The sequence below is a fragment of the Halichoerus grypus genome, chromosome 3, assembly GCF_964656455.1.
Source record: "Halichoerus grypus chromosome 3, mHalGry1.hap1.1, whole genome shotgun sequence".
Classification (NCBI taxonomy): domain Eukaryota; kingdom Metazoa; phylum Chordata; class Mammalia; order Carnivora; family Phocidae; genus Halichoerus; species Halichoerus grypus.
Window position 1 is genome coordinate 135971088 of NC_135714.1, and position 14606 is coordinate 135985693.

Sequence of the window (14606 nt, forward strand, 5' to 3'; positions counted from 1 at the left end):
AAATGCCATTGGTAAGTCTAGACACATGTTTTGTGGTGGTGGTTGTCGTTTTTTAAGGAGATAGGATTTTATTGAATATACCACAAGGGAGCGGTGTAGACAGAGGTTTAACACATATCACTATTAAATTCTGGTAAGGAAGTGGATATTTATCATAACAAATTTTTTAATTTGACTTCTCATTCTCTTCACATTTCTCAGGATAACATATGTACCCATATGAACATATGATACAGGTGTGACTCAAAACATTTTTACTATGAACACAGAAAAAGAAGCATTACATATATGTATTATTTCAGCTCTTATGTAAGTGGCTACATGTGGGAATCTGTATGAAATAAACAGCATGTGAAAAAAAGATATTTTATGAGAAAGCAAATAATTCTTGACCAATTTATTTCTATGATTAATTTAGCTTTATCATTTTTGTTTTTATGTTTCAGGGACTTTGAAGGCAACCATATCCATAATTTAAGAAATTTGACTTTTATTTCCTGCAGTAATTTAACTGTTTTGTAAGTAGTGTTTTATCCTTTTGAAGTGATGTTAAATATCTTTACAAACAAAATTAATCATTTATGTGAACATAAGTTAGCATAAACATGCACAGTAATTATGGCGAATGTTCACTTATGACTTGAAGTTTTCTGAAACTGAAGTGCATTGGCAAAATTATTGAAGTTCACACCAAGCTTCATCAAGATTCACAACATGCATGGATCATCACAACAGTACTCTATTTATGAGACCTGTTTTTCTCACACTTAAATAATGCCCATTTTAATGGAAAGAAATTTTCATTGACCACCTAAAATCTCTCCTTGGATCTCAGTTTGAGAAACACTAAGTTAGTCTTAATCTGTAAGAATGTTTGCCCTTTGCAAATTATTACTGTAAAGATTGCGGAAAAAATTTAATTACAACCAAAATTTTTTAAAATACTGCAGAATGTCTATACCCCTGAAGATATAATTGTGGACATCAGGATAAACTTCAGAATGTTATTGAGTATAATTTCTCCTTACGTCTTTCTGGCCTATTTTAAACTCACACTGATTTTTCCATGAAAGCGAAGGATGCTGGAGCTTCTTTCAATATAAAAACACGACTGCCTCATTTATGGGTTATTCTTTCAGAACAGTGCTTTCCAAATTGTAAGCTGAAAGTCACAAGTGGGTGATGAAAGCAATATGGTGTCTTCTGACTTGCATTTTTAATGAAACAAAGTTTAATTGAATTGAATAGAAATATCAGAGTGCAGTTCAGGTAATTAAATGTACTGTTTCTTGAGTCTCGGGTTCTGTGGGTGTATGTTATGTCCCAATGTTTTTAAGAGCAGTTACCAGGGGAAAACTTTGAAAACCACTGTACTAGAATCCTTCTGGAAACATCCCAGAATCCATCTTGAAATCCATACTAGAAACATAATACTAGGACCTCTGTGTACAGGCAATGCAATAGCTATCACTGATACAACAAAAATTTTCCTCCAATATGCATCCCCCATTCCAATGAGTTCAAGCCACTAAGATGTTTGAACTCTTGCACAGTGAGCTCAGCAGTCTTCAGGTGCGGGATGCTTTATATCAGTCATGCAAAACAGTTCCTACTAACTGCCCAAAAGAAACCAAATTGCGCCTGAAGGACATAGACCAAAACTTGCAACTTCTTTGCTGTTCTACTTTTATTTGTTCTTAAAGAAGCCTCTGTGTGAGGAAATCATTTTTGAGTTTCCTCTTGGCAGGGGCCTGTGCTTTTCTGGTCTAGGGATACTGGCAGGAGGTGGTAATGGTTTGGAGAGCAGAGAGAAAATAAATACTTCAAGATGGAACAAGGCCAACCTCTGAGAATATCACACATTTAAAGAATTGGAAACATTTTAAGACATTTTTAAAAAAGATCTTATTTATTTACTTGTCGGAGAGAGAGAGAGCACAAGCAGGGGGAACTGCAGGTAGAGGGAGAAGATGGCTCCCCGCTGGGCAAACAACTCCATATAGGGCTCGATCCCAGGATGCTGGGATCGTGACCTGAGCCGAAGACAGACGCTTAACGGACTGAGCAACCCAGGCCACGGGATTTTAAAACTTTTCCATGAGTTACCCCTTTATGCTGGCTCATAATACATGAGATCAGTGCAGAAATGTACTGGTCAAGAAGTACATACAGTCTGTGGGGCAACTGGGTGGCTCAGTCCGTTAAGCATCTGTCTTCGGCTCAGGTCATGATCTCGGTCCTGGGATTGAGCCTGGAGTGGGGGCTCCCCGCTCAGCTGGGAGCCAGCTTGTGCGCTCTCGCGCTCTCTGTCAAATAAATAAACGAATCTTTAAAAAAAAAAAAAAAAAAAAGAATTACATATAGTCTGGTTCAACATCCCAAACTAGAGATCTTCTGAATTGGTCCAGTTTAGATTAGACATCCTTAGGCAACTCCACCCCAAGTCGCATCAGCTACCAGATGCATATGAGTGCTACTGTGCGCGTGCGCGCGGGGTATTCTGTTAGAGACGTGCTAGGCGGACTGAAGAAGAGGCGACTCTAATACAGCTCCCGGTGCATGAGGTTCAGTCTGTATTCTCAAGGGTTCACATTTTCACTATTTCCCTTGCAGAGTTCTTCCCTACCTCACTTAAAAATTTGAATAATATTTTACTTTTATCATCATTAAAAGACTTGAGAAATTTAAAACTAAAATTAGACTGGGTAAGTAACCATACCACAAAATACATGATGTGAAAATGCACTATATATAATTATCTTTTTTTTTTCAGGTTGTTAATCTTCCCTCCAAAAACTCATTTATCTCTTATCTCAAGGAGCCACAACATATTTTTCTTTTTACTTTCAGGGTAATGAGGAAAAACGAAATTAATCACCTAAATGAAAATACTTTTGCACCTCTCCAGAAGCTAGATGAATTGTAAGTTTGATAAGACTTTTGTTTCTACGGTTTTAGTTCAAACTTGTTACACATATATGCTTTTATACATTTGAGAAATATTTATCTCTTTTCCTAGCATTATTTGTATGTACTTTGAGCCATAAATGAACTCTATATAGCTTACAAAAATACACATTTATATATATATATAATAACTACTTGAGGAAAATGAGATAAAGGAAACACAGCTACAAAGAAATAATAAAGTCAGGGTAAATTTAATAAATAAAATACATCCTACATCACTCTGTCCCACTGCTAGAGAGGAACAGCATATTTGTTTTTAAGTTTCTTAAAGAGTTAGGATTCAGACACTATAAGATAAAAAGACATACTTTGCTAATTCTGGAAATAAAAGATAATCTTGGATCCACAAAGAAATTAGACATCCTTGGATAACATGCCAACCTATAATAATGGAAGACAGACATAAGTTAAATCAATTGTCTACACTGTCCTTTTTTTAAGATCAGTGACCCAGTTCCAAAGGGCATTAAAACAACGTTCTGATAAACCAAAGCTTTGTGGCCCGAGCACATAGTAGCTGATTATCAGAATAAAATATATGTTGGGCAATGGATGAAGTACATGTCCTTCAGACAATTTTTTCATGTTTTACTATTAATTTTCTCAATTGGATTTTGCTAAAGTTTGGACTAGCCACTACAGTCGACCCTTGAACAACTTGGGTTTGAACTGTGCAAAAATTAAGGCTCCAAATCATAGTCCTACTCTAATGTAAAAGGAAGAAGGGAATGAAGGGAAGGGGAAAGAGGCACAACACATACATTAATTAAATTAGAAAATAGAAAAATATCAGCAAGCATTTGTCTCTGAAGAAGTGATGAAATGGGATAAATTATTTTTATATTTTCCCATTACACTCGCTTTTCTAAAACTTTTAGACTTCTGGTAATTAGTGTAACTCACTAACAGCACTGTTAAAAAGTTGTATAATCATTTCCTAACAAATTACAGAACAATGAATAAAGTCTTAAGAAACTGATATGACATGGTTGCAATTATTTCCCTAGGGATTTAGGAAGTAATAAGATTGAAAATCTTCCACCGCAAGTATTTAAGGATCTGAAGGAGCTCTCACAATTGTAAGACTGATACTAATTTTGTCGTTTCACTTCTTTATTTGTTTTAATGTCTTTTATCTTTTAAATTGTAATAACATACGTAACACAAAATTTAGCATTTTAACCATTTTAAACATACAGTTCAGTGATATTAAGTACATTCATGTTGTACAACCATCTCCACCATCCACCTCCAGAACTTTTTCATCCTCCCAAACTGAAACTCCATACCTATTAAACAATATCTCCTTATCACCTCCCCTGACCAGCATCTCTGTTCTGTTTTTATTAATTTGACTATTCTGGGTACCCCATATAGATGGAATCATTCAATAGTTGACCTTTTGTGACTGGTTATTTCACTTAGCATAATGTCTTCAAGGTGCATACGTTTTATAGCATGTGTCAGAATTTCTGGATATTATTCTGAATAATAGCATTAATTCATAATATTATTCTGAATAGTAATTCACTATATATATAATGTGACATATATATGTGTGTGTTATATATATATGTGATATATATATATATATATCACATTGTGTTTATCCATTCATCCATTAATGGACACTTGGGTTCCTTCCACCTTTTAGCTATTGTGAGTAATGCTATGAACATGGGTGTACAAATATCTGTTTGAGACCTTTCTTTCAATCCTTTTCAGTATATAGCCCCAGAAGTAAAATTGCTGGATCATACGGTAATTCCATGTTAACTTTTTGAGGAAACAGCACACTGATTTCCAAGCAGCTACACCGTTTCACATTCCTACTAGCAGTGCACGGGTGTTCCAATTTCTCTACATCTTCAACAACACTTGTTCTTTTCTATTTTGGGGGGTTATATTCATCCTAATGGATGTGAAAGTCATTGTGGTTTTGATTTGCATTTCCCTAATGGTTAATGATGTTGAACATCTTTTCATGGGCTTATTGGCCATATATCTTCTTTGGAGAAGTGTCTATTCAAGTCTTTTGCCCATCTTTTTAATTGGGTTGATTTCTGTTGTTGAATTGTAGGAATTCTTTATATATTTTAGATATTAAATCCTTTTCAGATATATGATTTGCAAGTATTTTCTTCTATTCGGTAAATTGCCCTTACACTGTTGATAGTCTCCTTTGACATACAAAAGTTTTTAATTTACATGTAGTCAAATTTTTCTATTTTGTTGTCATTGCCTATGCTTTTGGTGTTGTATACAAGAAATCATTGCTTAATCCAGTGCCCTGAAGCTTTTCCCCTATGTTTTTTTTCTAAGAGTTTTATAGTTGTAGCTTTTATATTTAGGTCTTTGATCCATTTTGTGTTAATTTTATACATGATGTAAGGTAAGTTCTAAGTTCATTCTTTTGTATGTGGATAGTAATCTGGTTTTCCCAGCTCCATTTGTTGAAAAGACTGTCCTTTCCCCCACTGAACAGTCTTGACACCATATATATAAGGGTTTATTCCTGTGCTCTCTATCCTATTCCATTGGCCTATACACTTGTCTTTGTAACAGTACTACCTGGTACTGATTACTGTAGCTTTGTAATAAGTTTTGAAATTAGGAAGTGTTAAGCCTCCAGCCTTGTTCTTTTTCAAAATTGTTTTAGCTATTCAAGCTCCTATGAGATTCCATGCAAATTTCAGAATGGATTTTTCTCTCTATGCCAAAAGTATTAGGACTGCGACAGAGATTGCACTGAATCAATGGGTCACTTTGGGGAGTATTGACATCTTTTTTTTTTAACATGTATTTATTTATTTTAGAGAGAGAGCACGGGAGTGGAGGGGAGGGCAGAGGGAGAGAGAGAATCTTAAGCAGACTCTGCACTCAGTGTGGAGCCAGACCTGGGGCTCAATCGCAGGAGCCCAAGATCACAGCCCTGAGATCAAGACCTGAGCCAAAACCAAGAGTTGGATGCATAACTGACTGCACCACCCAGGCGCCCCAGGGAGTTTGACATCTTGACAACATTAAGTCTGCTAATCCATAAACATACAATGTCTTTTCAAATTTCTTTTGGCAACATTTTCAAACTTCTTTTGGCAACATTTTCAAACACAAGTCTTTCACTTCCTTGGTTAAGTTTATTCCTAAATATTTGATTCTGTTGGTGCTATTGTAAATCGAATTACCTTTTGCATTTCCGTTTTGGATTGTTCATTGTTAGTGTATAAAAACACATTCAATTTTTGTGTAGTAGTTTTGTGTTTGGCAACTTTGCTGCATTTAGTTATAAGTTCTAACAATTCTGTGTGTGTGTGAAATCTTTAGGGTTTTCTACATACAGTATCATGTCATATGTGAACAGAGATAATTTTACTTCTCCCTTTCAAATTTGAATGCCTTTTTTTTTTTCCTTGCCTAATTACTCTGGCCAGACTTCCAATACTATGTTGAATAGAAGCAAAAGTGGTCATCCTGGTCTAGTTACTGATTTTGGAGGAAAAGCTTTCAGCCTTTCACCATTGAGGATGATGTTAGCTGTGGGCTTTTCATATATGGCCGGTATTGTGTTCAGATAGTTTCCTTCTAGTCCTAGACTGTTGAGTCCACTTTGTTTCTTTATACAACTCAATTTTCATTGTCATTCTTCCACTCTTTCTACAATCACCGCCTCCCAGAAGCTTCCCCACCTAACTAACGATCTAAACTCGAATAAATTTCTCTAAGAGAATTTGCCCTGAGAAGCTCCCTTTAATCAATGATTTTTGTCTCAAGGTTTTTTTTTTTTTTTACAAAGATTCTGAAATTCTTTTCTATCGAAATTGAGCGGCACTGTAACTCTGGTCTCTATCTCTTTGTTCCCAGCTATAGCCTTTTACTTCTCATTTCATGCCTCACAAATCATTAGCACAAATGTCACTCTTTGGCGTAAGATTTATTGTAAAAAGTATTCAGGGTGATTCCATCAGTTCAAATTTTGACAAAATGAGATTGTTTTTCATTTAACTAAATGAGATCTTAAGCAAAAGGTGAGGTATGTGTGGTTTCTTGCAGAGCACCCTACTGTGTCTATGGTGAGAGCCATTTCTTGACAAGTCCACTTTCATTCTTATGTTGTCTTAGCTCCCACTCACTAATAAAATCATAGTGTTAATTAAGAGCCAGGCACAATTCTAGGTGTTTTATCTCCACTCATTCATTTAAATATTTGATGAACTCTGTAAGGCAAGTGTTGTTACTACACTTTTTTTGTTAATGTTTAAAAGTAATCCAGTCAACAGATAACACTTTCTCTTTACTTAAGCAGTTTCTAGAAATGACCTATTGCTGCCTTTTTTTTTAAAAACAGGAATCTTTCCTATAACCCAATCCAGAAAATTCAAGCAGATCAATTTGATGATCTTGTCAAACTCAAGTCTCTGTAAGTATATACCTATGGGGATAGTTTTATGATGAAATTGTTATTTATATACTAATAGCTAATAAATTTTATAAAATAAAATTTATACAATCTTTCAAATCAGAAGCTTTATTCCCAGGATATGAGTTAAACACCACGAAACCATGTGAGTGCTCACTAGACTATGAACAAACAGATAGTTTTATCTTACAAGTTTATAAACTAAAAATCAGATAATGATTTTATATTTTTCTGTAATCACCATGAGCTTAGATTGTTTGCTTTGATCTTCTGAAGGCAACTCTGCATATTCATTTCTCCATTAGCACTGGTATCTAGGATTTTATTATAGCCATCGTTATCCCAAAGATGCAATATTCTAGATTATATAAATCAGTACTTACACCACACACACACACACACACACACACACACACACACACAAATCTGTTATGGTCTAAGAATTGCCTTTAAAAGATAAACTTCAGTTCATTTAATTTAAATGTTCTCTCAGTAAAATGGCATCTTATTAGAAAAAAATATATTATTTAAAAATTATTAGAAAAATGTCAAACTTTTCTGCTATTGTAATATTATCTAAAAGATAATGTGTGTTCATTTTTTCCACAAACCCTTATTGAGTAGTTACTATGCACAAAGCATGTGTTATGATCTGTAAGGATCAAAAAAATTCAAATGGAGATATTTATGTAAAAATGTCAGAATCAAAAAGGAGTTGGGGAAGTAAGTGCATAGGGCAGACTGAGCATTAACGTTTGGTTCACAATCAGTGTTAACTGACAGCATTTTATTTAACTGTCCTTCACAAAAACTCGTTTTATTACACCCTTGTGATATATGTTATTTTGATAATTAATTTGATATTTTTAGCAGCCTGGAAGGAATTGAAATTTCAAATATCCAACACAGGATGTTTAGACCTCTAATGAATCTCTCTCACATGTAAGCAGATGTTTTTCTTGTTTTTCACCTTGATTTCAATCTTGTTTCCACGTGCACTGTGCTAATACATCCATACCCAATGCATCCAATCTATCAAATTTTCCGCCGACTCATTTGCCTAAACAATATTATTCTTGAAGTGTTGCTATTGGGTGGGATGATTTTTAGTGTTCCATGGTTTGGTAGAATCAAAGGTGATTTTTTAAATGTCAGAGAACATGAGTGTGAAGAGAACACACTCAGTCTTATAAGCTCTCCTTAGCACTGATACCATTCATACATAGTGATATTTGTCTGATGAGCTAGTAATTCGCACACATGGTCTAAGTGTTACCAGGTGAAGAAATAGGAACTTATATAAGCAACACAAAATAATTGTAAATAAATAATTGCTGTAAATGAGGAAAGTATGGAGAAATCCTCAGTAAAAATTGCTGCCAATGTCAGGACATGATTGGAGCAAGTGTGTATGGATAAAATGGCAAGCTTTGAAAAATCTTTTATTCAAACAGTGTGTATTATGGTACCATTGATTCCATGCTTTGGAAACATTTTTCTTTAATTGAATGCAGTCTTACAGCAGAGGTTAGAATGATCTCCGTGCCAGGGTAATTAAGTGTCGACAATTTAGAAAGTGTCATGTCAGCCAACATCACTCTATAATTTTGCTTATATTTTAAGTCTAACGCAGGACATTCTTTTGTTTTCCATAACTCTTCAGAGAGATGCTTATAAAAGTTTCTTTAATTGCACACAACACATACCACTCGGACTAATGTAAGCCAAACATAGTTTATCGGGAGAAAATGGTATAGCTCATAAAACCCACGAAACAACTCAAGGAACAGACTTGAATTGGGCAGAAACCATATCAGATCTAAGGAATTCAGGCAGCAAGAGTTAAAAACAGGACAATATACTGTAATTGTCAAGCTTTTATCTTACATTACTCCAGCTCTCTATACTATAATGATCGTTTATAATTTTTGCCAGAGTACATAGCGTTAGAGGCAAAAAGATCTAATTTGATCTCCAATTTCTACATTTATTAGAAAATTTCATAGCAAATAATTTGCCTCCACTGAAGATTCATCTCCTCCTATGGTGATGCTAATACCTTGCTCATGGAGTTGATTTGAGAATTGATTCCTGATACCTAGAAGATGCTCAATAAATGGTGTTGGTGTTGCTGGTAACACAGTAGCCATTACTGGTTATCTGGGTAGTGTCTTCATCAACACGAGAGGTCTCTCTATTGATGAAAAAATTAACTCAACAAATATTTATTGAACACCTTATTACGTACCAAAATCTGGTCGAGAGATAAGCATGTGAACAGGCAGGTACAGCTCACATAATAACTTCTATAATAGAAAAGCCTCAGAAGCCAGAGGAGAAAACATTTGGCTTCCTCTTCCCCAGAGGGCTGAAAAGATTAGATGAAGCAACAATAGGAGCTACGTAAACACTAAAAATCCAATAAAAGTTCCCTTAGATGGATTAATTCTCTTGATCCCATGCTAATGGTTTATTTATGTTTTCAGGCATGTCGCACACTTGTATATTCATGATGCCTATTTGCTGCTCTGACCCACATATTCTTTTGCAGTGAAATCAAGTTCACAAGAATTAAAATATAAACCTTTAGTATCCTTAATGTTTTCCATGACTGTGAGCCTCATATTAAGACATTTTCTTTCTACTGAGAAAATGTAGAAAAGAAATATGAATGTATAGTGACACTGAATTAAATTTAAAATCTTATTTAACTTTCTCTTTGTGCATCAGATATTTTAAGAAATTCCAGTACTGTGGGTATGCACCCCATGTTCGCAGCTGTAAACCAAACACTGATGGGATCTCATCTCTAGAAAACCTCTTGGCAAACATTATTCAGAGAGTGTTTGTCTGGGTTGTATCTGCAGTTACATGTTTTGGAAACATCTTTGTCATTTGTATGAGACCTTGTATCAGGTCTGAGAACAAGCTACATGCCATGTCAATCATTTCTCTCTGCTGTGAGTATTTCCTGATTGAAGAAGAATTATAGTTTTGAAATACATAAAAACACTGGTATTAAAAATAAGTAAACAGACTGGTAGAATTACAAGATTTTACATTTTTCTCCTTTTTGCTTATATGTTGTTTTCACATTCACTGTAATGAAAATAAAATGACTTTGGTGAGAAGGAAAGTAAGTATTTGAAACAGGGAAAATTCAGTTACCTTACACAGATTAATGAAGGTCTTGTTTATTAGTTTTGTCTCATAAAGAATATCTCGTTCATTAGTTTTCTTCTCTGAAGGCATGTTTTGTTAAAGCATATAAACTCTTCTACTATGAATAAAATGGCAACTTTTCACGGTCATATTTTTACACTCAGAATTGTATTTACTTTTTTGTTTGCATGTCTGGATCATAGATATTGACTTAACTGATAGCTGTTTTTCTGGTTTCTGTGCTACTAAAATCTCTTCCATTCGTAATTTGAAATATTTGAATAAGAAAATGTTTTTACATAGTATTAAATTTTTTTTAAGTTTTTGAAATGTGACTGCAGAGTACTGCGTTAAATGAGGACTACAAAGAAAAATAAGCAAGAAATAAGCAAGTGGTCAGGCTGTTCATTGTGTCAAGTGGCCTACAATGTATTCATACTTTCTCCAGCGAGTATCAATCTACATGATGTTTTGCTTTATGTGTGCTGTCCATGTCTTCCCCCCAGGCTCATTCAAAGTCTAATGTTTGTTTCATTCATTGCAAGCTACCTAAGAAATAGAAGTCAGAAATTAGTTACTACTTTGTATTGTTAATTACAAAATTTTGAGTATGCTCAATTTCTCTGGTGAAGGCTAGAATATAACTTCAGTGTTTAAGGATTAGGGACAGCTTTATGATTTATACAGTGATGTGATTTCAGAAACCTTGTGTAGATTGCCTATGTAGTCAAAAAATCTCACCTACTCTCTGATATGAAATGTTTGCTTAAAAAGCAAAATCACCAAATAGTGCATCACATTAACAACTGATTTTGGGCATGGGGGAGCCTAAAAAGAGACAGAGAGAGATGTAAAAATGGGAAGAGAGAATCAGAGAGAACAGGTTTGCTTAGACCAGCTCTGGGTAAATAACTTAAGCCCTTCAAAATTATACTGACTATAGACCACTTTTTTTTTTTAAGATTTTATTTATTTATTTATATGAGAGAGAGAGCAAGAGAGCACAAACAGAGGGAGTGGTAGAGGAGAGGGAGAAGCAGGCTCCCCGGTGAACAGGGAGCCCCATGTGGGGCTCTATCTCACGACCTAGGGATCATGACCTCAGCTGAAGGCAGACGCTTAACTGACTGAGACACCCAGGTGCCCCTATAGAGCTCTTCTTAATTATGCATATCATCTAAATTATAGACCCCAAAATTCATAGTCATTAGTCTATCACAACAACTTCTGAATTATTTTCTCTAGGATTTTGGATGATATCCTTAGCTTGTTAAGCTAGGAGCATATTTCAGCAGAAGAAGTGATCCAAATAATAACATCCCTATATTGGTCCCTAATCGAATGCTCAACATAATTGCATTTTTTTAAAGATTTTATTTACTTATTTGAGAGAGTGTGAGCACAAGCAGGAGGAGTGGCAGGCAGAGGGAGAAGCAGACTCCCCACTGAGCAGGGAGCCTGACTCTGGGCTCAATCCCAGGACCTCGGGATCATGACCTGAGCTGAAGGCAGACACCTAACCGACTAAGCTACCCAGGCGCCCCTCAACATAATTGCATTTTATCCATTTACTCAACAACACCTCTAGGTGATGAGACCAGAATGGAAAACAAAACAGACAAAATCCCTGCTCACACAGACTTGAAAATTTTTAAAAACAGAGGAAATAATTACATAATTAGCTATAGAGGGTGCTATAAGAGTGGTTTTTGAAGAGAGTTGCTGAAGAGGTCCTTACCCATAAATGAACTGTTAGAATCAAAGTACCTCCTCCTAAGATGGAAGTAAATTAGGCATTTTTTGCTAATACTAAAAATATTACCAGTTATTGTTAATTCCATTATACCTATTTATTTCTCTAAATTTGCAACATCTACTGATCCTATAGGTGCTGACTGCCTAATGGGAATATATCTGTTTCTGATCGGAGCCTTTGACCTAAAGTTTCGTGGAGAATACAACAAGCATGCGCAGCTGTGGATGGAGAGTATTCACTGTCAGCTTGTGGGATCTTTGGCCATTCTGTCCACTGAAGTATCAGTGTTACTGCTAACATTTCTGACACTGGAAAAATATATCTGCATTGTCTATCCTTTTAGGTGTTTAAGACCTAGAAAACGCAGAACAATTATGGTTCTGATTCTCATTTGGATTACTGGGTTTATAGTGGCTCTCATTCCATTGACCAATAAGGAATTTTTCAAAAACTACTATGGCACCAATGGAGTGTGTTTCCCTCTTCATTCAGAAGATACCGGAAGTACTGGAGCCCAGATTTATTCAGTGACAATTTTGCTTGGTGAGAAACCCTGGATTATAAGTCCTTTTATTTAATGACTAGAATAAATCATAATGTCAGTTTCATTATTTCTTCTAATGTTTATAAATTTTTATTTCAGATCTTCTAACCAGTTTTTCTCACTGACATTGGGACGAATTCTGTCAGAATATCCCTAAAGGGATTTTTTGCCCTGAATTACCACTTTATCATATAAATTCCAACATGCTCCTTAATAAAAGACAAAACAGTAAATACTTGTATTTTGGGCAGTCACCCTAATAATACTAAATAAAACATATTTTAACCCTTTGCACTTATAATATGAACAAATTCAAAATAGCCACACAAGTCTTTGCCTTGAAAATAGACATACAAGTGTTTTTCTCTTGTAAAAAATATTCTCGGGGGGAGGGTAAAGAAAAAAAAAAAAAATATATATATATATTCTCAAAGTATAACTTAAACTAATTGAATGATTTAAAAAAACTATAAAGATTAATTTAAAAGACCCAGGATATTCACTGAATCACTATAATCTCATTTTAATATGCCATTTTTAAATTAAAATTCCCTTAATCCTCATTAGTTCAACATTACTTCAAATTTTTAAAAAATTCATTATTTTTGTGTACCTTAGTAATTCTTATGAAGAACAAAAAAACATATTCATGTTCAAACAGCTAAGAGTATGTGTGTTTGTTTGGAAAGGATGCTAATACACATCAATAATAATCTTTACGTTCTAAACAGGTGTTAACTTGGCGGCATTTATCATCATAGTTTTTTCCTATGGAAGCATGTTTTACAGCATTCGTCAAAGTGCCATAACAGCAACTGAAATACGGAATCAAGTTAAAAAAGAGATGATCCTTGCCAAACGGTTTTTCTTTATTGTATTTACTGATGCATTATGCTGGATACCCATTTTTGTACTGAAATTTCTTTCATTGCTTCAGGTAGAAATACCAGGTACAACTTTTTTTTTTCTTTCTGTAAAAAATTAATAAGTCTGTCTCTGCAGTGTTCCTCTAAGAAAGAAAATTAAGATCCTTAACACCAACTCATTTTAAGAATTGTAAGTCAGAGTTACATGTATTTCAGGCTCTGTTCATCAGTCAAAAGTTTACTGGGAGGAAACTGCTCAGTTATTTCCATAAATGCCTAAAACACAATTATTATTGGAACAAAGTAACAACTCAAATAAATAACACTCTGTGTTTTGTAATTCTGATAATGTCATGCTTAAGATGACCGAACAGGTGAAAATGACTATCAAATATTTACTTCATTTTTTTTCCTTTTTTTACTTCATTTTTTTTGAGAACATAAGACATTTTTCTTCCCAGATTACATAGCAATTTAGAGAACATTACCCCAGAGTGTGAGGGATGATTGAAGAATGCATTCTTGGTATTTAAAAATAATGTACATCACACTCATTAGGATAGCTACTATCAAAAACACAGAAAATAACACAAACTGGTGAGGATTTGGAGAGATTGTAGCTCTTGTGCATCACTGGTAGGACTGTAAAATAGCACAGCTGCTATAGAAAACAGCATGGTGGTTCCTCAAAAAATTAAACATAGAAATACCATATGACCCAACAATTCCAATTCTGGGAATTAAAGGAATTAAAAGCAAGAACTCAAACAGACATTGGTACACCCAGGTTCATAGCAGCATTATTCACGATAGCCAAAAGCTGGAAATAACCCAAGTGTCCATCGATGGATGCATGGATAAACAAAGTGTGTTATACACACAAAATGGTTT

General features: G+C 34.7%; 1 protein-coding gene across 1 annotated transcript in view; it reads left to right on the forward strand.

Moving 5' to 3' along the window:
- RXFP1 (relaxin family peptide receptor 1) overlaps nt 1-14606 on the forward strand; it is a 97510-nt gene that overhangs the window by 80976 nt on the left and 1928 nt on the right. The window contains 8 exon segments of the mRNA XM_078069364.1: nt 447-518; nt 2851-2922; nt 3978-4049; nt 7316-7387; nt 8258-8329; nt 10118-10347; nt 12438-12848; nt 13581-13799. Coding sequence (XP_077925490.1) covers nt 447-518; nt 2851-2922; nt 3978-4049; nt 7316-7387; nt 8258-8329; nt 10118-10347; nt 12438-12848; nt 13581-13799 — 1220 coding nt within the window.